This window comes from Rattus rattus, chromosome 9 (genome assembly GCF_011064425.1).
Source record: "Rattus rattus isolate New Zealand chromosome 9, Rrattus_CSIRO_v1, whole genome shotgun sequence".
Classification (NCBI taxonomy): Eukaryota; Metazoa; Chordata; class Mammalia; order Rodentia; family Muridae; genus Rattus; species Rattus rattus.
This window is the reverse complement of record NC_046162.1, coordinates 85,638,656-85,663,103: the sequence shown is the minus strand read 5'-3', so window position 1 is coordinate 85,663,103 and position 24,448 is coordinate 85,638,656. Positions and strand designations below refer to the sequence as shown.

The following is a 24,448-nucleotide window of genomic DNA, read 5'->3' as shown; positions in this document are numbered from 1 at the left end:
AAGGAAAAAAGAAAAATACCATAATAATAAACCCTAATTCATTATATGCTAGCAAAAATAAATTTAAAAATAACAAAAATTTAAAACCATCCTAGTAGGTGAACAGCGTTTGAACATTTTTGATGGAAAAAAAAATCCACTAATGCAATGAAAACATTATGTAACCATGGTAGTTCTCTATTTTTTTTTAGTTATATCTCACACAGACACGTGTTATATGAATAACATTCAAAACAAAAATAAGAGAAGTCACTTGCCCCATACAGTATTCCCCTAGATATTTTTGATTGTCTCCAGTGGTGGCAACTGCTAATGGTGTTTCCTGTTGTCTATATTTTAACCACTTATCTTTTTGTTGTTGAGTTATAGCAGTTCTTTATACATTCTAGTTATTAAAGAATTATGGATGGTACAGTTTGTTAATATTAACTTTCATTTTTTAGGTTGTCTTTTAGATACAGAAGTTTTAGATTGTAAGTCTAAGTTACTTTGTAAGCAAATGCTTTTGGAAACATATCTAAAAATCAACTGGAAACCTAAATCATTTCTTTTTCCTTCCTACCGACCTTCATCTCCTCCCCTATTCCTGTCCAAATCACTTTAAAGAATTTTGCTAAATATAAAATTCTTAGTTGTTTTTTTCTATCCTTCTTAGTTCCATGCCTTTTGATGAAAACGTTGGCTATTCTTACTGAAGTTCTTCTACTAGGACAAACTGCTTTTTTCTTTCTGCTCTGAAAATTCTTTTGGTAATTTTATTAGGTTTTGAGTGTTTTGTTTTGTTTTTAAACCTCTGAGAGACATCCCCAGTACAATTTCAATGCTAAACATAATGTGACTTTTAAGCTACTCTAATTTCTTAGCTAGGGAGTTATTTATTTGTTCGTTTGTTTTTCCCAACAGGATTTCTCTATGTAGGCCTGGCTGTACTCGAACTTGCTCTTTAGACTGGCTAGCTGACCTCAAACTCAGAGATCTGTCTGTGCCTCTACCTTCCCAGTCTGGGATTAAAAGCCTGCACCATACTGCCAACCCACTGGGAATATAATTAAAAAGGTTTTTTTCTACTTCTAATGTTTGTTTTTCAGGCAGGACTTCTCTGTGTAGCCCTGGCTCTCTTGGAACTCACAAGGGTAGACTAGGTTGGCTTCCAATGCAAAAATGTACTAATCTCTGCTATGCCAGTGCTGAGATTCAAGATGTAAAGTCCCTACTACCATACTCGGCTTTTTTTTTTTTTTTTTTTTTTTTTTGAGAGAGAGAGAGAGAGAGAGAAGAGAGAGAGAGAGAGAGAGAGAGAGAGAGAGTCTCTTTACATAGTTGTAAGTGTCCTGGAACTCATTATGTAGACCAGGTTGGTCTTGAATTCACAGAGATCCATTTACCTTGGCCTCCCAAGTGCTGAGAAAAAAGGCATGAGCCAACATACTGGTCTCTAAATGTAATTTTAGAAACAGCTTTACTGTAATATTAAAGCAAGATAAACTGTTCCTTAGTAACTAATGTATTCAAGTGTTAAAAATTTTAGCTGTGCAATAAAAAACCTAGAAACGATAAACTTACCTAATAATTTGTCCTTCTTCTTCTGGAGTAGCTGGTCTTAACCCCAGAACTATGTGGCATACCTAGAGAAAAACAAAAGGATAATCACACTTTACTGGGGGTGCTAATGTTTAAACCATATGATATTTGATGTTATTTACCTGAAATCTACTTTTTAGATGGGAATCTCATAACTGATGAACTAATTAATACCTGAAGAAAATTTATCTTAGTTGAGTAGTTTTTAACTTTTTTAAAAATGGAGGCTAACTTCCAAATCTCCAATAGCAGAGTAGTATATGTTTTAGATCTATAACAATTAGACATTAGCTATCAAGAAGAGACCATTTATTCACACAACTGTTTTACATGGAAGTTATCCCTCATTAAAAATGGAAAACCATAAACCATAAGAAATACAAACATACCTAACCATTATGATCTTTACAGCATTTTAAAAGAGAAAATTTTAAAAATGAAAATAATCATTAAATTCAAGATAATGGAACTTATGTGTTTTATAAGACATGGTCTGTAATCTGGATGTGCTAACACAGGCACATGACGGAAGACACAGAATCACTAGTATACCATTACCCTCTCCAAATCTGTCATTTGCCTTAAACATACCTGGAAGAGGAGATTCAAAAACTCATTGGCAAGAACATTTTTCACACTCCATATCTGATAGTCTTCGAGAGTAAGATGGCCCATCTAAAATAGGGACATTCAAATTGACTGCCTGTCATTAATGTCAATTACTATATAGCACAGGAATAAAATATTTTAAAAAGCAAACCATAATGTACAGAAGATACGATGGGCTCACATAAGAAGTATCAAAATTAGTATGAGTTTACAAGTGATAAAATGTTAAACAAATCTGCAATTCCTATAGTTGGAGAAGCAGCAGGAGGATCAGAAATTCAAGGTCACTTCTGGTTACCCAGAGCAAAGATCAACCTGAGCTACTGATTCAGTGGTTAAGAGCACTGACTGCTCTTCCAGAGGTCCTGAGTTCAAATCCCAGCAACCACATGGTGGCTCACAACCATCTGTAATGAGATCTGATGCCCTCTTCTGCTGTGTACTAAAATATAATAAATAGATAAATCTTTTAAAAAAATAGATGTTTTAGATAAACTGTGAGATATCGTTGGCACAGTGTATAGTATAGCACCAGTCGAGTCAGTAAAATATCCAAGTCATATTCTAAACTGTCATGGTTACATGGCAATTTGAGTCCCTAAACAATCCCAATGGTCACTGGAGCCAGAAAGAGAAACTCCATTTAACATAAAAGTATAATACTAAAGCCAGGAAGTCGTGGCTCATGCCTTTAATGCCAGCACTCAGGAGGCAGAGGCAGGCAGATCTCTAAGTTCAAGGCCAGTTTGGTCATCCAGGGATACACACAGAAACCCTCTCTCAAAAAACAAAAGCAAAACAAACAAGAAAACTGACTTAATTTTTTTCTAAACTTCAATTATACAACACCATTATGGCCTATTCTTTACTCGCCTGCTACTAAGTACATGTCAGTATTTGAATGAAAAGATTTAAATTACTTCAAATGTACTTCACATATTTTTTTCACATAATTTTCAATTTTTCAGAGACAGATAAAACTTTCAGGCTACAGAAGTAAGTCTGTTATGATACTGCTACCAATAAGTCTTACCAAACTAACTAATTCCAAGGAGTGACTGTTTGTAAATAAACTTCCTTGGCCTCACAGTCTCACAGCCTCATCTAAAAGATTCTTCACCCCAGAAATTCCAACCTCAGCTTCTGCCACTGTTAGCTTTCCTTCTGTTTTTAAATCTGATATAATAGAGTTAAGTAACAGATACTGTTTGGTTTCCTTTATTCAATAATAAAGCTAATCTTAGCATAATTTATTAAATGGAAGAAATAAAGACTATAAACTAAAGCTGTCAAGGGAGGAGTCTACTTAATTCATATATTAGACTTCATAGAGTTGCTGCTTAAGATGGAATAGATCTCTATTTTTAGAGATTATGTGGATGTATTTTACCACAGGACCAGGTAAGTGGTGATAATGCAAAAGAGTCATTTGACTATTGTTTAAACTATACATCTTGATTTAGCATACATAGTATTTTTAGAAAAATTAAATTACTTATAGCCAGTCTCACCTTTGTGGTATCATGTGCATTCAATATTCTTTCTACAATGTCTGATAGATCCATATGTAATTCCTTTAAAAAGAAATTCAAAAGAGTAATGTATATTTTTTAGTCCCCCCATATATAAAAAACAATTCATTTTTCCTTTTTTTTTTTCAAACATTCATTCTATCTATCTATCGAAAAATCAGAACTTAGCAGGACATGGGGCATAGCACATGTCAGTTTTAGCTACATTAAAACCCTGTCTCAAAAACCAACCAACAAACAAAAAGAATCAGAACTTACAGGGATATCATCAGTGCGGTTATCTTTCCAGACCTCTAAAAGAGCAACCACCATGTCTTTCAGTTCAACCCTGGAGAGAACTCCATCACGGTCAATATCAAACACCTTGAAACAAACTAATGACAAGAAACTCTTATGAAGGGAAATCACTTTTAGATCCTGAAATACGATGCATTTCATTAGAAGCTACTCTGTACAATTACTTAGTTTTCTAAGCCAGTATGTACTGTAGCAGTTCTCATCAGGAGGAGGCCATACTATATATAGCATTATATTATTAGCATTATTGTAACATGTGGAACTGTGATCAGACTTCATGACTACCCTACCCAGGTTAAAAAGACCTATCTATCAGCCAAATCCAGAGCTACCTTTCTTATACACTAGAAAGAAAGGGCTAAGTCATTCTATAAGAAACATTACATTTTCAAGAGGCAACATAAATCTTTGAATTTCTCTCTGGTGTTGCTGAATCAAACTCGAGACTTGGACATCTGTGCATATTCTTTTCTTTACACTCAGCTACACACCCTTCTCTTAAGTTAGTCTTTACACTCAGTCAGTTGTATTTCCTCCCTTAAGTTAGTTTCTCACTCAAGACTGATCATTGAAGATCTTTTTCTTCTATGCTTGAAATTCCCATCTACGTTGAGAATTAGACTCCCAACTTCTACTTTATCTGTCTAGAGAATATAATTTACATTTAATATTTTGTAAGGTGTAATCTCAATTCCTTAGTAAAGTTTATGTACAAACTTTATATGGAAAGAATTAGACAATTACCACATAACTAATTAACTCTACATAAATCACTATGGTTTGTCAACTTCTAGTTGACCAGCAAAAACAAAACAAAACACCAAAGAAGACTTAAAATTTAAAAACTATTTTAAATTACATTTATTTAGTGTATGTATTTGAGTGTACATAGAAGTCTGAGGACACCTTGTGTGAGTCAGTCCTCTCTTTCTACCATGTGGGAAGTTCCCTCTGATCCAATGCAAGTTGTCTGACTTGGTGGTGAGCTTTCTTACCCATCAAGTCACTTCACTGACCCAAAACTTTAAATTTTGAGAGGCAATAATTAACATCAAGTGAGCAACAGAGGTTTTAATTTCTTAAAGACATTAAATTTCAATGAAAAAAATTTTGCTGGGTATGTTAATATATGCCTTTAATGCTAGTACTTGGGAAATTGGATTTTTATGAGTTCAAGGTCAGTCTGAGCTACATAGTTAAGACTTCATCTCAACAAAACAAATGAATAAATTAACAAATAAGTAAATACAGATATTTTAATAAGAAACCATCTTCCATAAAACCAGTTTGGAACAATGAAAAAAAAAAAAAAAAAAAAAAAAAAAAAACAACCCTAGATCTGTACATCTTTAATCCCAGCACTTGGAAGGCAGAAAGTGGTAGATCTCCGAGTTCGAGGCCAGCCTGGTCTACAGAGCAAATTCCAAGTCAGACAAGACTGTTATTTAGATTAACTCTGTCTCAAACAAAACAAAACAAAAACAAAAACAACGAAATCCCTTCATAAACTCAGTATAGTAGTATATGACTTAATCTTAGAATTTGGGAGGCAGAGGTAAGCAAATCTTAGGGCTAGTCTGGTCTACAGAAAAGAGTTCCAAAACAACCAGGACTACAAAGAAAAATCCTGTCTCAACACCCCTTCACCCCCCAGCAAAGAAGAGGCCTCTTTAACCCCTTCTAATATGTAATTATTATAGTAAATCAATTCAGGTTACATTACTATAACAGATCTAAAAAATATCAAACACAATACCAAAACAGATATTTGTGAAGCTCCATTTTAAGAAATCAAAAAGAACCTTTGAAAATATATTTATGCTAAATCCCAAGTAAATTGTCACAATCCCTCAAAATGGTTATGATTTATTTAATATAATATATATTTATGCTTATAAATTATGCTTTCAGACTGTTAGGTAAAAGATGCCGATTTTTTTTTTGATTTTGAGAAAATTATGTCCAATTACAAACTTATCTTGTGAATAGAATATTAATGTACATAAATGAAATACAATGAGCTATGTTTCAAATTATGCAGGAAACAAAATACTCTATAGACTAACAACATATTTCCTAATATTTAAAATTTTCAGTTAGCATGGTGGCTTGAACCTCAATTTTAGTATTCTAGCAGAGAGAGGAAAGTCAAGAGTGCCAGAGCAGCCCAAGGTAAGACCCTGTCTCAAAAAAAATTGTTTTCCTATTTATTGTAATTTATTATGAATTACAGATTTTGCAGGAAAATCGATTTTATTAATAACATAAAAGAATCCAAACTATGTTGATGCTTCCTTAGACTTAACTCACTAATCACCAATTACAAGATCACTATTTGGCAACTTAAGAGTTAAGGAACTCAATCCTTAACTCACAAATGTTAAATGGATGAAAGCTAATTCTGTCTTTACAGAACATCATAATGTGACACTTCACAGACACTGTTTAACACACTTACATTTTTGTCTTTCAGCCAGGGGGCCCCTGCAGCAGGCTGATAATCCACAGGATATCTCCTTGAAGTCTATGTGATTGTCACGATTTTCATCAAAAGCATTAAATAAACCTATAAAATGATAAAAATAAAGATAGTATAAATCACAGTCAACAAACTTCCTAATGTTATGCAAACATGTTTATGAAGTTAAGAATGTATGGTGTAGTGTTTTGAATAGGAATGGTCCTCAGACTCATGAGTTTGAATGCTTGGTTCATAGAGAGTGACACTATTAGGAGGTTTGGCCTTGTCACTATGTCACTGTGTCACTATGGTATGGCCTTTGAAGTCTCCTTTGTTCAAGCTATGCCCAATGTGTCACACAGTCTCCTGCTGCTGCCAGTGGATCAAGATGCAGAACCTGAGGGCTGGAGAGATGGCTCAGTGGTTAAGAGCACTGACTGCTCTTCAGGGGTCCTGAGTTCAATTCCCAGCAACCATATGGTGACTCACAGCCATCTGTAATGAGATCTGATGCTCTCTTCTGGTGTGTCTGAAGATAGCTGCAGTGTACTAATATATAATAAATCTTTAAAAAAAAAAAAAAAAAAGTCGAACTCTCAGCTCCAGCACTGTATCTGCCACACTTTCTCCCATGATGATAACAGACTAAACCTGTGAAACTGTAATCCAGCCCCAATGAAATGTTTTCTTTTTAAGAATTACTGTAGTCGGGCTGGAGAGATGGCTCAGCGGTTAAGAGCACCCGACTGCTCTTCCAGAGGTCCTGAGTTCAAATCCCAGCAACCACATGGTGGCTCACAACCATCTGTAAGGAGATCCGATGCCCTCTTCTGGTGTGTCTGAAGACAGCTACAGTGTACTCATATATAATAAATAAATCTTTAAAAAAAAAAAAGAATTACTGTAGTCATGGTGTCTTCTCACGGCAATAAAACCCTAAGACAAGTAGCTACATTAACAACAACAAAAAACAAAACAAAACAAACAACAACAACAAAAGCTTCCAATTTTCTAAGGAAACATTTCTTTTTCCTATAGTATAATTACAACTGAAACCCATTCCCCCAGCAGGACACATTACACTCCTTTTTTTTTTTTCTTTTTTTTTTTCGGGGCTGGGGAATCGAACCCAGGACCTTGCGCTTCCTAGGCAAGCGCTCTACCACTGAGCCAAATCCCCAACCCCTACACTCCTTTAATACTTGCTTGTGTCTGTTTTTTTCCTCTAGTACAAATTATCTAATAGCTTAAAGACATCTACATTTTCAAAGGTGACAAATGAAAATTAAGAATACAGAAAGGTCAGAAATTGTAACAATTATCCATATAAAGACAGGAGAAAAGAGCAAAAGGAGAGAGAAAATTGAGCATATTATGTGAATATTTCAAATATATATTACTGCATCATTAATAAACTTTCATAAAACTTTTCCTGGAAAAGCAAATACATTACTATGAGAAACTCTACGATAGTACCTTTTTTTTATAAAACTTAATCTTTCACATGTAAGTATTTTAAATTTCAGAAAAAGACACAAACTTAAAATTTCATCTTCTGATTTTTCATTTTTTAAAATAAACTATGTACAGTTTCAAATAAAATTATGTATAAATCTCCCAGTTTCTTTCCAATAGAATTTAATTTTAGCTTATTTTGACAATTTCATATGTGTAAACAATATATGTTAATTATATCCACTTCCAACCTTTCTCTACATACACTGTCCCCAAGAACATCAACAATCCAACACACCAATCACCTAATTCTCAAAAGATAAAAATAGAACTACATTGTTGAATGGGTAGAAACCTCGGTACTTGCCAGAGAGATGGCTGAGGAAGCTAAGGCTGCCAGATCACTGAGTTAGATTACTGAAATCCACATGGTTGAAGAGAACCTGCTCTCAACAAGCTGTCCTCTAAGCTCCATATGTGTACCATAGCATGTGTGTGCACATGCTTAAGTGAAAATTCAAACACACACACTCATTCTCTCTCTCTGTGTGTGTGTGTGTGTGTGTGTGTGTGTGTGTGTGTGTGTGTGTGTGAGAGAGAGAGAGAGAGAGAGAGAGAGAGAGAGAGAGAGAGAGACCAAGAGTGTAGTATTCTACTAAGGAATACTATTGAAATATCCTAGGTATTTAAAAAAAAAAATAAAAGGTAGATCCTATGTTTCAAGAATCTATTTAACTTACTGTTTCAGTTTCAATTTCAGGGAACTATGTAAGCCAGGCACAGTGGTATATGTCTATAATCCTAGCACTTAGGGAGACAGAGTTAAAGATCATCCTTAGCTAGATATTGAGTTTGAAGTGAGTTTATGTCACATGAGTTCCTGTCTCAACAACAAAAATGGGCTGGAGATGGCGGCTCTACAGTTAAAAGCACTGAATGCACTTCTGGAAGACTTGGGCTTATATCCCAGCACTCACATGGTCATTCATAGCTACCATGTTTAAGTCCAGTCCTAGGGGATCTAATGCCTTCCTCTGACCTTTGTGAAGGCACCAGGCACATTCACGGTACACAGATATACATGTAGACAAAACACCCATATACAAGAAAATGAAAACAAAAACAAAATAATAAAATTATAAAGATAAATTTCCCAAGAAGAGTTCAAAAATTTAAGTTAAAAACTAGGCTGGAAAGAAGGCTCATCTGGTTACAGCATTGTGTTCTTACAGAGGACTCAAGATTTAATTCTCAGCACCTACATGGTGGCTACTACCAGCTGTAACTCCAGTTTCAGAGGATCCCATCTGAGAGGCCCGGGCATGCACATGGTGCATATACATATATATTCAGGCAAAACTTATATAACATAATAAATATAAGTGAAAAAGAAGTAAAAAACTAAAATGACATAATAATCAAAAGCAAAACCCAAATATTCAGATTTCAAATATGATGTTTATAGTGTCATCCACAATGGTTCTTTATATTCTTTTATTTATTTTTTTATTTCTTTGATTTTTTAAGACAGGGTTTCTTTGTGCAGTCTTGGCTGTCCTTGAATTCCTTTTGTAGATCAGGCTGGACACAAACTCAGAGATCCCATTGCAGTGCTGGGATTAAATGCATGTACCACCAACACCCAATATTCCTTATTTTATTTTTAAAAGGAAAAAAAAATACTGGAGCTATACTAGATCTCAGAGATATTCTTTTTTTTTTATCAGAAAAATAAAGACATCGTTTTACTGTCCTCAAGAGGTCAGACTTTCTGAGGAAACTGGATGCATTGTCCATCTTTCTCATCAATGGGATCTGACGTCCTTTCCTACCCCCAGAATGAAGTTTGTATTCAAAAGCCTTCTTTCTTCACCAGGATGCAAGACACTAAAGAGTTGTTTTGGGAACCTTCTTGATCATAATGAATCACCAACCACTTAATTGTCTTGTGATTTCAAGTTAATTCACTTCATAAGAGGCTTTCCCTCCCCCATTTAGACTTCTTCACCCATTTCTAAAAAAATCAAAAGCAATACAAAAATTTGTACATCCATTAATTCTTAAAAGCAGACTAGGCCCTGTGGAGAGACGCCACGTACACGTCACCACAACCGAAAGACATATGGAGGATGACACTGTGGTCACAAAGGAGCCCTTGCTTTGGCCTAAATTGAGTCCGTGCCAACCTTGTTTCAATTCTCTGATGCCTGCCACTCCCAATCTGTGGTCTCTACAGTGGTCAACAGGTAGCAAAAGGAAAACACAGTAACGTTTTCAAATCCAGGGGCGTCTTAGACCTGGCTGAGAGAGCTCAAGGTATTTGTTGGTTAAGCTTTGGCTTGACTTGTGATTAATGTTGGGTTCTGTTTGTTGGTTTTTTTTAAAAGTACTTTTGTGGGGTGTTGTTGTTGGTGGTGGTGTTTTTTTTTTTTTTTTGTGCTGCCATAAGTATTTGCCATTGGTTACCAAAAAACACTCTGTTCCCTCTTTTGGTGGTTTCACTGGGCAACTGTGAGTTTTTCTGTGGGATGAGGTGAGGTGAGAGACCAAGGAGAGCCTGTTGCACTGTGGATTCCCATGTCAGTCATGAAGCTATTTCTTAGGTCTGTTGATCTGCACATAGAGAGGCTCTGGCTCCCAAACCTACGCTATCTAGCTACTGTCTTGTGGTCTTATATTATCATCACTGGGCTGGCACATCACTGGGCTCCCCAAATGGATCACTGGTAGAGGAGGCCTGTGATCCATCAGGAGTTTCTTGTTCTTCACTCTTGCTGAGAAACTTTTTTTTTTTTTTTTTTTCTCGGAGCTGGGGACTGAACCCAGGGCCTTGCGCTTGCTAGGCAAGTGCTCTACCACTGAGCTAAATCCCCAACCGGCTGAGAAACTTTCAAAGCCTTCTTCAAAGATGTCATGTATGCCAGATGACTGGTGTGGGATGCTGATGATTTGGATGGAGAGCTCTGCCTAGGGGCTGGGGTTGGAGGTGAGTTGGTAGATGGTGTAGTAGAAGTCACAGGGGATAAGCTCACTTGGGAGATGTCAAAGTCATCACAGTTGTCTGTATCTGTGCCACCCTGACTTTATTGAAGTAACTAGAGAAGGTTTCTGAGGTACAGGTCAGGGAGGGCTGGTCAGGGTTTCGGGAGGGTACAGGTAGAAGCTGGATCTGGAAATCCTTAAACATTTCTCTCCTCATTTTCTGCTTGGGCTTGTCACTCTGTGAACTTGACCTGGCAGAGTCATTCGTGCCTGGGACGGTTGCAAGGGGCTGAGGGGACCTTGGAACATGGCAGCTGGTAAAGGAATAACAGTCTGTGTGAGCATGAAGGCAGCTGGTGGGAACTGCCCAGCCACAATTGGCCAGGGCTGCTTTGCTGGGTTGCAGGAAAGAGACCTGGCTGGCCCCACGAGATGGGCTGAGCTCCTGGTATCACCTGAGTGATGGGTGGCTGAGCACTCATGGTGATGTGCTGTTGAACAAGAGGCTGCTGGTCCCAGAGGATGGGAGCACAGTGCCCATAGTGACATAACCTGAGGATATGGCAGCAGCGCCGAAAGACATAGAGTCAAACCCATCTGCACTCCCTGGAAGCACCTGGGATGACAATGAGAGAAAGGCATTACCTAGGTTGCAGGAATAGGGAGAGGTTATATCAGGAGGGGTGGACATGTCTCCAAAAAGTTCTAATTGGGTCACAGCCTTGGCTGCCTCAAGAAGCTCATCAAAGCCCACTAATAGGTTTCCGTTCTGCGTGGCTGCAGCAAAGCGCACTTTGAAATCTGCCAGCAGCTGGCCATTAGGTTGACTTTTTGGCACATCATAAACACCTTCCTTCTTTTGGCTGGTGGGAACCTGGTACACAGGTTATTCACACTGCTTATCCTTTTGTGCCTTTTTTCCAATTCTTCTCTTTGCTTCAGCTCACAGATGAGTTGAAAAAGATCTCTCAAGTCCAGGATAACAGGTTCAGCCACCTGGGCTGTTTGGATGGCCACAAATCTGTGATTCCCTTCCTTCCTTCCTTCCTTCCTTCAAACAGATCCAAAAGCCTGGTGATCTGTGATGTCCTTCACAATGTAGGAAATTTTGTGAACAGTATGGTGATGCTGAAGGGCATGAGATTTTGATTCCTCCAAAGAAGATGGTAAAAAAGATTTCTGTTTATGTTCTCCTCTAGGCATAACTTGTCTCCCCGAGCTGCAGACACTTCATCAATCCCAATTGGCTTGGCTTTGTATGGGATCACTTCGCCTTTAAATCTCTTTATCAAAGTGGCTTCACTGTGCTCCTGAACTTTCTTCCTGGAGTCTTTTCTTATTGTTGGTTTTCACAGCTACTTGAAGTTCTGTCTCAGTTGACATCCTACTTAATCCTTAGTCCTCTTCACACAGACCCCGGGCCTTGGCCAGGCTCATCAAAAGAGTACCCCAGGCCATGTATGTCATTCACTCTGTCGTAGCGCCCCCCATCCTCCTCCACTGCTGCAGCCACCCCAGACATGGCTTTCCATACTCGGCACTCTCTAGCCTGGGGAAGCCTGAGTGATTGCCTAGCTGGGTCCCTCAAAGATACTTTTATCTAGAAGCTTCTATTCTCTTTTTCAGGGACAGGAAGACCAGTGAAGTCTTATATGAATGAAAACAGGTGGCTGAGGAAGAAATAGATCATGTGAGGAAACCTGAGCACATCCCACCCACTGACACTCTTTAGTAGAGCACTGTCATACTACTGATGCATGGTTACATCAACTGTACATGGAAGGACAGAGGGCTAACTGACTTAGGCAAGATCACACAAGTAAAATATGAAGCTAAGGACAATGACCTTAGGTTTCTCCTCATCACTACACTATTAAGCAAAGAGCTATGAGATCTACAGGAATATAGTTTGTGAGAGTTAAATTTGTTTTGGTTAGAAATAAGATTGATTCAGGTTATTTACTTGATTCAGTCTATTTACTTACTGAATGGACATTTGGGCTTTGTTTAAAAAAAAAACAGAAACAGCAAAAAACAAACAAACAAAAAAACCAAACCAAAACAAAACAAAACAAAACAAAACAAAACAAAACCAAGGAACATTTCCTACCTTCACTCAGAGAAGGGCGAATAGGTGGTGAAACCAATGGACCAAAGGTCTCTAAGTCAAAACGTCCAGTACGGGATTGGGCCTTCAGTAGCCAATAGCGTTTCTCCAGATCAATGATGTCTGACTCTTCCACTAAGAAGCAAATAAAACAAGGTTATAAACTCAGAACGCCCTTTTGGGCCATTAGTTTATTATCCTGATATATCTTTAAAGGGCATATTCTTTCAATTCAACTACTAAAACCAATTATGAACAAATACCACATTAAAAAAATAAACTTAATCATAACTAAAATTTTTAAGAAAATGAAATAAAAATAACAAAAGCAAGAGACTTTTAAAACTCAGAGAAATATAAACTATAATTTCTCATTAAACAGACTACTAAAATCTAAAATCATATACTACTAATCCATTCCAGTCATTTTCAAACTCCATCTTAGATTTAAATTTTGTGTGCATTATCTTCTCTCCTGGTCAGATGGTAACTATAGCAGGGCCCACATTTAATTCGCACAGCTAACACAACATGCACAATATCAAACAGTAACATCATGAAAGGATGAATATGAAAAGAGACAAATTCCAAGCATGATTACTTTTGTTTATTTTTTTCCTTCTGCTTTTTGAGATAGGATCTTTCTGTATAACAGCCCTGGCTGTCCTGGAACTCCCTTTGTAGAGCAGAGCAGGATGGCCTTGAACTCTGCTTCTCGAATGTTGGGATTAAGAGGCATGTGCTATCACTCCTGGTGAATGCTCATTTTAAATGTTTCTGTTTCCCTCCCAAGCAATTAAAATAAAATTTAGGAAGCATGCAAATATTGTATTCTCAGTGAAGCATGGTACTCAAAGTTATATTACTAAAATATAATTCTGGGACTGTTCCCTTTTGGCCATAATGAAATATCAACTGGCCTCAGACTTGCCCTCTGTCCATAAATGGCTAGCAACTATTTACACAACTATATAAATCAAGCAGTCACAGGAATTCGAGAGCAGGCAGTGCAGGACTTCGATCCTGAGATCAAGAAGCTACTATATCAGGTGAGCAATCTACTGTCCTGCTTTTGCCTGTGCCTACATCTTCACAGTGGCAAAAGGTAAGGAGTCTCAATACAGAGATTTCACTCTTTACGAATGGAGGTCAGTGCAAGGAGGTTGAGGTAGCTGAAACATTGGAGAAGAACATGATGAAAACATTGTGCGGAGAAGTCCAGAGACCTGCACAGCTGTAGGTTGTTTTGGCAGCTAATGTGTGTTAGATAGAGTGAATGAAACCCGCTGAAACCTGCCTAGGAACTAAAGGAAAATTCCCAGAGTGAGAACTAGGGCTCCACAAAGCAAACTCTTGGGAAGAAGACTAGGGAGGGGATAGTAACAAAATCAAAATAAATATTACAAAATAAGCAAAGAAAATAAGATAAATAGCTTCAAAGAAAAAGGGCAAGAAGTAAAAAGGCAAAGTAATAAAAACAACAACAAAAACTATCAACATCATTCTTAAAAATACAGAAAATATGAGGGCTTTGTGAGACAACACAGTATTTAACAATAACAGAAGTGTACAAAAATGAATACCAAAGACATTCTTCAGATAGAAGAGAAACACTAATTTAATCAATATCTACAGAAAAGAACATGGAACACACAAACACATAGAAAACAACAGGAAAACTTTTAGGTTGCCACAGAGATCCTATGAACAACCTTATCAATATTTGCCAAAATGTTTGAGGGGCTGGACAGATGGCTCAGAGGTTAAGAGTACTGGCTATTCTTCCAGAGGACCCAGATTCAATTCCTAGCAACCACATGGCAGCCCACAACTGTCTGTAACTTCGGTTCCAGGGGATCCAACACCCTCACACAGACATACATGCAGTCAAAACACCAATCAGTACACATAACAATAAATCACTAAAAAAAAAAAAAAAAACAAAAAGCAAAAAGAAATAAAATATTTGGTAAGTCTTTTTTTTAAGTCTTTGAAACTGCAGACTGTAAAACTGTAAGACACCATAAAACATCTAGACTTTAGAACCATGAAGTCATGAGACAAAGTTTAAATTTAAAATTGTGATATTCTGAAACTGTAAGATTGCAAGGTCATTCTGTTTTATAAATCAGACTTATCTTTTTAGAGAGACATTTTGGGTTTACAGCAACATGGAGTAAAGGTAGCAATTTCCCACATACCCTTATCCTCATACACTTTGACTGTGACACCCCCCTCCCCCAGCATGGTACATCTTATAACTGCTGAAAATACACTGACTGATACAATTTCTCTCCAAGTCCATATTTACCTTGGACTTCTTTTGTGTTGTGTATCTACTGGTCTGGGTAAATGATATATTATCTACTCCTGTCCAATCACAGAGTTACTTTACACTTCCCTATGAATCCTCTGTGTTCTTCCTACTTACCCTTCCTCCCCATTAGATCCTGGGAAAGTGCTTCTTTTTTTTCTCCCATAAGATGTCTTTTTTTAGTTTTTAGACAGAATCCAGTTACAGCAATGTTTCTAATTGTGAGACTAAATGAGCAGAGAGGATAGTCTCTCCATTTGGTGTTTCTTCAAACTCAAATCCGAGAAAAGTTTCTCTGCCTCCTAGCCAGAGCTATGGTTCCCTCGCCTTCCTGGAAGGTCAGCGTCTGCTCTCAGATGGAAGCTTCCTACATCCCTTCACACTGCTTAGGAAGCGCCACTCACGTGCAGCTCAGCTTTTGCTCTTTACAGATTTCTTTGCATCTGCATGTCTTCAGTGGCCTTAAAGGAGCATGATAAGTTGGCTTATGGGGTTATTTTACTTTATTATACTTGACAGTAAAAGTATTTGTCTGTTTCCTACTTCCTAGCATGAAACACAGATGGTTCCGAGGTTAAGAGTGCAGGCTGTTCTTCTAGAGGTCCTGAGTTCAATTCCCAGCAAACTACATGGTTGCTCATAACCAACTATAGTGAGATATGATGCCCTCTCCTGGCCAGCATATATATATATATATATATATATATATATATATATATATATATATATATATATATATATATATGTGTGTGTGTGTGTGTGTGTGTATATGTATGTATGTGTGTGTATGTATATATATATATATATGCAGAATACTGTATAAATAATAAATAAATCTTTTAAAAAAGTAGGCAGGAAAGTTGTTAAGAAGAGTTCAAATAAGAGGGAGGGCGCGAGTCACAGAACTGTGGAAGGAATGGCAAAATGATTAAAATTTAATATATAAATATATGAAACTATCAGATAACTTTTAAAAAAATTATGTACATTTGGGTGTGTGACATATGCATGTAGGTGCCTGTGTCCATGTATGGAGAGGTTGAGGCCAAGTGTCTTCCTCTACTGCTCTCCATCTTATTTTGTGAGACAAGCCTTCTCACTGAACCTGGAGCTAAGCCTTCTGGCTAGCCTGGGTGATAAGTGAGTCCCTGGGAATTCACGTCTCTGCCCTCTCCTACTAACACCAGAGTTACAGAACTGTATCACAGCACCTGTCTGTTCAGTGGGTACCAGGGATCCAAACTCAGGTCTCCATGTGTGTACAGAAAGTACTTTACCAAATGAGCAATCTCATTAGCCTCCTCCATCTTATGTTTTGAGACATGGTCTCTTAAATGAGTCTCTCTCCATGAACTTGAAACTTATTAATTTAGCAAGATTAACTGGACAATAAGCTCTAGGGATCTTCGGTCTCTGCCTCCCCAGTACTAGGATTACAAACATGCACTACCACATGGGTGGTGGGTATCTGAATTCATGTTTATGGAATAAGAACTTAACCAACTGGGCCCCTAGGTTTCTTATCTTTAATTTTATTATTGCTATTATTGGTAGGTGTATATGGGGGTAGAAGGAGTGCATGTTGAGGCCACAAGACAACTTTATGAAGCCAGTTCTCTCCTCCCATCTTTATGAGAATTTCAGGAATCAAGCTGGACCATAACTCATGAGCAGGTGGTTTAAGGAAACAGCAAACACACTGCACATTATAACCTCTTGGGGAGACAACACTGTAAAAGTCACTGGAAAGAAAACTATTTTTAAAACACAAAACTTCTACTTAAGAATATTGCTTCCTAACTGGACATAGTAGTATACACCATTAATCACAGCAAAGGTATGTGGATGTCTTAGTTTGAGGCCAACCTGGTCTACAGAGTGAATTCCAAAACAGCCAAGGCTAACAGAGAAACCCTATGTCAAAACAACAATAAGACAGTATTTTCCATTTGCCACGGCAGTAGAGACTGGGCTATCTGGAGGAAGGAAGGGGAGAAGTGATGAGAGATGGGGGGAGGTATAAAGGTGAAAGATAAAGAGTGAAATAAAATGTACGAATATGCCACAATGAAGCATATATTACTTTGCATAATGATTTTAAAATTTCATAACATTGGCTGTTCTTTTAGAGGACTTGGGTTTGATTCCCAGCACCCACATGATGGTTCACATCTGTTGGTAACTCCAGTCTCAGGGGCTCCAATGCCCATTTCTTTCCACCAAGGGCACCAGGCACACATCAGTTACACCAACATACGTATAGGCAAAAAACCGCCAATACACATTAAAAATAAATATATAAAATGAAAAAATTCAACACAAAAAAATTACATTAACTGATTTTAACTTTGAAAAAATTTCATTAACCTCCTGTAAAAACATATTTCCATCTTTGTAATAAAAATGTGGTATGGTGTGTACGTACGTAAATAAATAAAATTAAAAAGTAAAAAAAAAAACTTGACAGAGAAGAAATGACCTTCTGCTAGGTCAGATGCCTAAGTTGGTGAAGTGCTTGCTGTGCAGTCATGAGGACCAGAGTTCAATCCTAAAACCGTATTTTTAAAAGAGCCATGTAGTCACGCAATGGTGACGCACAATTTTTATCTCAGCACTCAGGAGGAAGAGACAGACAGATGTCTGAGATCCAGGCCAGGCTGGTGTGTAGCACGAGTTCCAGGACAACCAGAAGAAACTCTGTCTTAAAAAACCAAAAACACAAAACAAACAAAAACCAGAAGCAGATAAGGAACGCTTAGGATTACTAAAGGCAGGAAGATGAGTTCTTCCTCTACCAGGAATCCTTTCAACCAGGGGAACTCCTGGATACTAGATTTCTCTCTTGTTTTGGTTTATAAATCGTGCTAATCAGCAGCAAACAGCTCAAGAAACTACTACAGCTTTATTAAGGACAATCAGTAGAGGGCTATACGTTCTATGCTCCAGCATCTCAATGATTACTGGAAGAAACAAGCAGTGACCAACCCCTTTCGTCTTTATAAGCATATTCTGTTACCATCAGGCAAATTATTAAAGGTGAATGGAAACAATACAATGTCATTACTTACAATGTGTGACTCCAGCCAGAGTTTGGTAGAAAGTAGGAGTGTCACTGTCATCAGTGAGGGTCACATATACACCCCCAGACAACAGCCATCGAGAGAAGGTAAAAGCATCTTTGTTGAGAAGAAGCCAATTTCTGAATTTTTCATAGTTTACCTTTTCACCCTAAAATTGAAACATGAAAACATTTTTTAGTACAATTTTAGGGTAAAGTACTTAGAACCCGAACAACTTAAAACTTATTAGTGGTTGGCATTTTCCCATCTACTACCTAAAACTAAGCGCTACTAAAATAACACCACAAAACACACATACTTGGAAAGCAAACTGTTATTTAAAAAATAAAACAGCTGTACTTCAGTTAACATCTATGCATAAAACCTATGTGCTACCTGTAAATTATTATCAATTTGGTAGTCAACTGCCAATTATAAACTACATTTTATTTGTTATAATATATCTGAGATCCGAAGGCTCTATTTATATTTGTTTCAGTTTATAGTAAACCTACTGCTTGAGGAATGACTTGATAATTACAAATACAGGCTGCTCTTGCAGAGGACCCAGGCACAATTCTAAGCACCTACACAGTGGCTCACAATATTCTTAACTCCAGTTTCAGAGGATCTAAAACCTTCTTTTAGTTTTTCAGGAACCAGGCACACATGTAGAACACATAAATGCATGTAGGCAATGAGGCATACACATAAAATAAAAATATAAAAAAATTTGTTTCTCTTATTCTTAAGAAAATTTAATTAGTCCAAATTTTCACTTATCCCTTATCTATCAGCACTCTGTAATCTAAATTAGTATATTTTAACTAAAGTTGCCTAAATTAAAACATTTAAATTTCATTTGCAAGTTAAAAATTTATTCAGAAGTCTTGCCTAGAATAGATAATAAGGATTCCATACATCAATTAGAGTTAAAAAACAAACAAACTAGACAGGTTTAGAGATACAGGTCTTTAATCCCAGTACAAAGGCAGGAGGATCTCTATGAGTTCTAGGCCAGCCTGGGTCTACACAGGAATGACAGGTCCTTGGACAGTCAGAAATACATAATAAAACCACATCTCAACAACCCCCCACTAAAGAAACAATTTCATTTTCATCTTTTGCTTTCCTCTTAAGAAATAAAATGTGATCATCCTGATCTCCTACCTTACCCCTCTAACTTTCTCTAAATCCTCTCCACATATACTCTTCTCAACTTCTATCTTTATAATTCTATCATTACAATATTTGTTTTATTAAATCTTTAGAGAAGAGAACTATCTAGGCTGAAAAAAAGTGTACTGACAAGCCCTCTGCTTGAGCAACAGCTCTTAAGTTTTTTGGTTTTTTTTTTCTCTTTTTTTCGGAGCTGGGGACCAACCCAGGGCCTTGCAGCTCTTAAGTTTAATAAAGAATAGATACTTCTCTGAGAAAAAGAAAAAAAAAACAAAAAAAACAAAAAACAACTCCTTGGAAATGTAACAAAGACTGACATTCAGGGACCTAACAAGTCCAACCCTAACAGAAATGTTAAAAGACATAAAACACTGTCTACATTGTTCAGCAGGATCCTACTAAGTACAATCATATGCTTAGCCTACTAGTTTGAGAACACTTAGCATCAATGCAATGCAAACTATGGAGACAATACTGACAGCCTTGTCTCAAATTGGAGACAGGGATACAAGAGGATACTGCAAACATGTTGTAGATTAAGGACTCTATCCTATTCATACTCTATCCATATTTGTCTAAAAATAAAGTAGAAGTATAAAGTCCACAGATTTGTACACATTTACACAGTTAACTCTTAAGATACTGGGATAAGTCTAAATAGTACTGGCATCATTTATTACAATAAGCTTTTTATTTTTTTTATTTTTTTTTTTTATTATTAACTTGAGTATTTCTTATATACATTTCGAGTGTTATTCCCTTGCCCAGTTTCAGGGCAAACATCCCCCCCCTCCCCTTCCTTATGGGTGTTCCTCCCCCCCCTCCCCCCATTGCTGCCCCTCTCCCAACAGTCTAGTTCACTAGGGGTTCAGTCTTAGCAGGACCCAGGGCTTCCCTTCCACTGGTGCTCTTACTAGGATATTCATTGCAATACGAGGTCAGAGTCCAGGGTCAGTCCATGTATAGTCTTTGGGTAGTGGCTTAGTCCCTGGAAACTCTGGTTGGTTGGCATTGCTGTACATATGGGGTCTCGAGCTCCTTCAAGCTCTTCCAGTTCTTTCTCTGATTCCTTCAACAGGGGTCCTGTTCTCAGTTCAGTGGTTTCCTGCTGGCATACGCCTCTGTATTTGCTGTATTCTGGCTGTGTCTCTCATGAGCGATCTGCATTCACATTTTGATCATCCGTCTTGAGTTTCATTTGTTCTAGGCATCTAGGGTAATTCAAGCATTTGGGCTAATAGCCACTTATCAATGAGTACATACCATGTATGTCTTTCTGTGATTTGGTTAGCTCACTCAGGATGATAGTTTCCAGTTCCAACCATTTGCCTACGAATTTCATAAAGTCATTGTTTTTGATAGCTGAGTAATATTCCATTGTGTAGATGTACCACATTTTCTGTATCCATTCCTCTGTTGAAGGGCATCTGGGTTCTTTCCAGCTTCTGGCTATTATAAATAAGGCTGCAATGAACATAGTGGAGCACGTGTCTTTTTTATATGTTGGGGCATCTTTTGGGTATATGCCCAGGAGAGGTATAGCTGGATCCTCAGGCAGTTCAATGTCCAATTTTCTGAGGAACCTCCAGACTGATTTCCAGAATGGTTGCAGCAGTCTGCAACCCCACCAACAATGGAGGAGTGTTCCCCTTTCTCCACATCCTCGCCAGCATTTGCTGTCACCTGAGTTTTTGATCTTAGCCATTCTCACTGGTGTGAGGTGAAATCTCAGGGTTGTTTTGATTTGCATTTCCCTTATGACTAACGATGTTGAACATTTCTTTAGGTGTTTCTCATCCATTCGGCATTCCTCAGCTGTGAATTCTCTGTTTAGCTCTGAACCCCATTTTTTAATAGGGTTATTTGCCTCCCTGCTGTCTAACTTCTTCAGTTCTTTGTATATTTTGGATATAAGCCCTCTATCTGTTGTAGGATTGGTAAAGCTCTTTTCCCAATCTGTTGGTTGCCGTTTTGTCCTAACCACAGTGTCCTTTGCCTTACAGAAGCTTTGCAGTTTTATGAGATCCCATTTGTCGATTCTTGATCTTAGAGCATAAGCCATTGGTGTTTTGTTCAGGAAATTTTTTCCAGTGCCCATGTGTTCCAAATGCTTCCCTAGTTTTTCTTCTATTAGTTTGAGTGTATCTGGTTTGATGTGGAGGTCCTTGATCCACTTGGACTTAAGCTTTGTACAGGGTGATAAGCATGGATCGATCTGCATTCTTCTACATGTTGACCTCCAGTTGAACCAGCACCATTTGCTGAAAATGCTATCTTTTTTCCATTGGATGGTTTTGGCTCCTTTGTCAAAAATCAAGTGCCCATAGGTGTGTGGGTTCATTTCTGGGTCTTCAATTCTGTTCCATTGGTCTATCTGTCTGTCTCTGTACCAATACCATGCAGTTTTTATCACTATTGCTCTGTAATACTGCTTGAGATCTGGGATAGTGATTCCCCCTGAAGTCCTTTTATTGTTGAGGATAGTTTTAGCTATCCTGGGTTTTTTGTTATTCCAGATGAATTTGCAAGTTGTTCTGTCTAACTCTTTGAAGAATTGGATTGGTATTTTGATGGGGATTGCATTGAATCTGTAGATCGCTTTTGGTAGAATGGCCATTTTTACTATATTAATCCTGCCAATCCATGAGCATGGGAGATCTTTCCATCTTCTGAGATCTTCTTCAATTTCTTTCTTCAGAGTCTTGAAGTTCTACAATAAGCTTTTTAAAAAGACAGTTCTGTACTTGGCTTTCCTTCCTTTCCCCTGACATTATTGAGCTTTATAAAATGTGTGTTACTAGGCTGACAGCTCACAGCCACTGAGTAGCTTCACTAATATTGATTACAGCATTAGTACATGAGAATAATAATTAATTTTAAGCTCCTCTGCCAAACACTAGAGAAGAAGGAGGAGGAAGGCTACATTCATCACCAAAGGTCATGTAATCAATCATGGCTATGAAACGTTTATAAAAACCCAAAAGGGAATGTGTAGCTGTCCTTTAGCTACCTTGTGGGTTGTTTTGCCTACTCTTTATTTTTATCCCCCTCACCCTCCGCCATTTTATCCCTGATCACTAGATGGAGAGAAAGGAGGATAGAGAAGAAAGAAAAGAGATCTCTGAATAAAGTCAGGAATCAGAAAGGGGGCAACATTATCGTTAGACTACTTCTCGATGATTAGGGGTGTTGAGTTCCTTGGAGAAGTTTGATCTTTGCTGTCAGGATATGTGATTTCTTTTTCTTCCTGTTTCTTCTTTATGACAATTACTTAACAAACAGCAACCAAAATAACCAACAACTCACCATGCCTCTTGGGGCCTAGCATTTATACACCCTCTGAAAAGTCCCCAGAATTCCAAACATCACACAATCACAGAAACTATCTGCAGGGGGCAAACCACACCTCTACTACAGTATGAAACAAATCACAGTCAGCTGCTGTGAACAGTCTAAAGCAGTCACACATCGCCATATCCGAGATAAAATGAAAATACATTCCTATAATATTTTTGTGTTTTTCAAAGAAAGCAAAACTCTAATATTGTCACTATAGGGGTGCTTGAGAGATGACTCAGCACCTACCTCTCAGTCCATTTAATTTCCTTATAGTACTAATCACTACTACCAATAATTTGAAGAAACACGTAGTCAAATACTTCTCGTTCCCATCAACAAAATAGGAATGTCTAAATAAGCCTTATTTAAATGTAAGACTATATATTTTCTCTGAAAAAAGAACAGAATATTAATGCATTTGCTATCTTTGCGAAAATCCATTACTTTGATTTGCAAAGACTTTTTTCCTGACCATTAACTTTTTGTTACCAGAAAAACAATGTATAGCCCAATTTATGTTAAAATACTATTACAGCAAATTCAAGTAAGTATAACAGAACCAAAAATATAGGCAGTCTATCCTTTAGCACCTAACACATAGAAACACTAAATAGATCTATTGTGGTGTTACACCTATATCTCTTCAGGAGCCTGAGTGTACAATGGTGCCAGTGTACCTGTGTGGGAAAGTGTAACATTATAAGTATAAAAAATTAATAGCCCTTATTAATTGAGGATTGTCTCTTTTCTTCCTCAGTTTTATTATTATTAAATTATGCACACGTATGAGTATGTGTGTATGAGGGCAGGTGCCCCAGAGAGTACAACTGTCAGGTTCACTGCAGCTGTGAAGCTGTGAATCACTTTAACTGGGTGCTAAGAACCAAACTAGAGTCCTCTGGAAGAGTAACATGAACTCTTAGCCACTGAGCCATCTCTTTGGTCCCAGAATCAGAAACTTTATTCATAAACATAGAACTAATAAGAAACATGAACTCTTGATTTTCACTCTATCCGACAGATTTTCCTAATTATCTTAAAAAGCAATACTCAACTGACTCTTCTCCAGTTTCCTCATTCTAGTCTCTTTTCCTATAGGACTATTAGATAATACAAGTATTCTTTATTGAATACATCACATACCTTTATTGAATACATAATACCTGAAATATTAATCATTAAATAAAAAAATACCAAGAGCACTCTGTATATAAGTACCCATCATAGCCACATTTATCAGAAAGTGTTAACACTTCATCAACACAAAGAAATGAAATATAAATCTGTAAACGTACCTCCGAGAAGCACTTCCTGAGTGTATCTGGGACTTTACCGTCCACCACATGGAGCATTCTTTCCATTTCTTCCCGCACAACATAGCTCCCAGATTCACTTGAAAAAAGACTAAAAATATCTAAGAAAGAAAAATAAAGTATTCTTTATATAAAGTACAGTTTAGTTCAAGTAGAAAGAGAAGAGAAAGGCACAATTCATTGCACTTCATAAGTACACTTTGTTATTGTTGTCATTTTC

The 24,448-nt window shown here is 37.3% G+C and overlaps 1 protein-coding gene and 1 pseudogene across 3 annotated transcripts in view; both read right to left on the bottom strand.

Moving 5' to 3' along the window:
- Usp32 (ubiquitin specific peptidase 32) overlaps nucleotides 1-24,448 on the bottom strand; it is a 138,101-nt gene that overhangs the window by 56,751 nt on the left and 56,902 nt on the right. For all 3 annotated transcript variants that reach the window (XM_032914005.1, XM_032914006.1, XM_032914007.1), the window contains exons 4-11: nucleotides 24,211-24,329; nucleotides 18,407-18,566; nucleotides 13,028-13,159; nucleotides 6,478-6,585; nucleotides 3,981-4,096; nucleotides 3,702-3,764; nucleotides 2,173-2,256; nucleotides 1,564-1,625 (exon numbers count right to left, since the gene is read on the bottom strand). In XM_032914005.1, coding sequence (XP_032769896.1) covers nucleotides 1,564-1,625; nucleotides 2,173-2,256; nucleotides 3,702-3,764; nucleotides 3,981-4,096; nucleotides 6,478-6,585; nucleotides 13,028-13,159; nucleotides 18,407-18,566; nucleotides 24,211-24,329 — 844 coding nt within the window. The remainder of the gene's footprint in view (nucleotides 1-1,563; nucleotides 1,626-2,172; nucleotides 2,257-3,701; nucleotides 3,765-3,980; nucleotides 4,097-6,477; nucleotides 6,586-13,027; nucleotides 13,160-18,406; nucleotides 18,567-24,210; nucleotides 24,330-24,448) is intronic.
- Nucleotides 9,658-12,928, bottom strand: LOC116910152 (annotated as a pseudogene).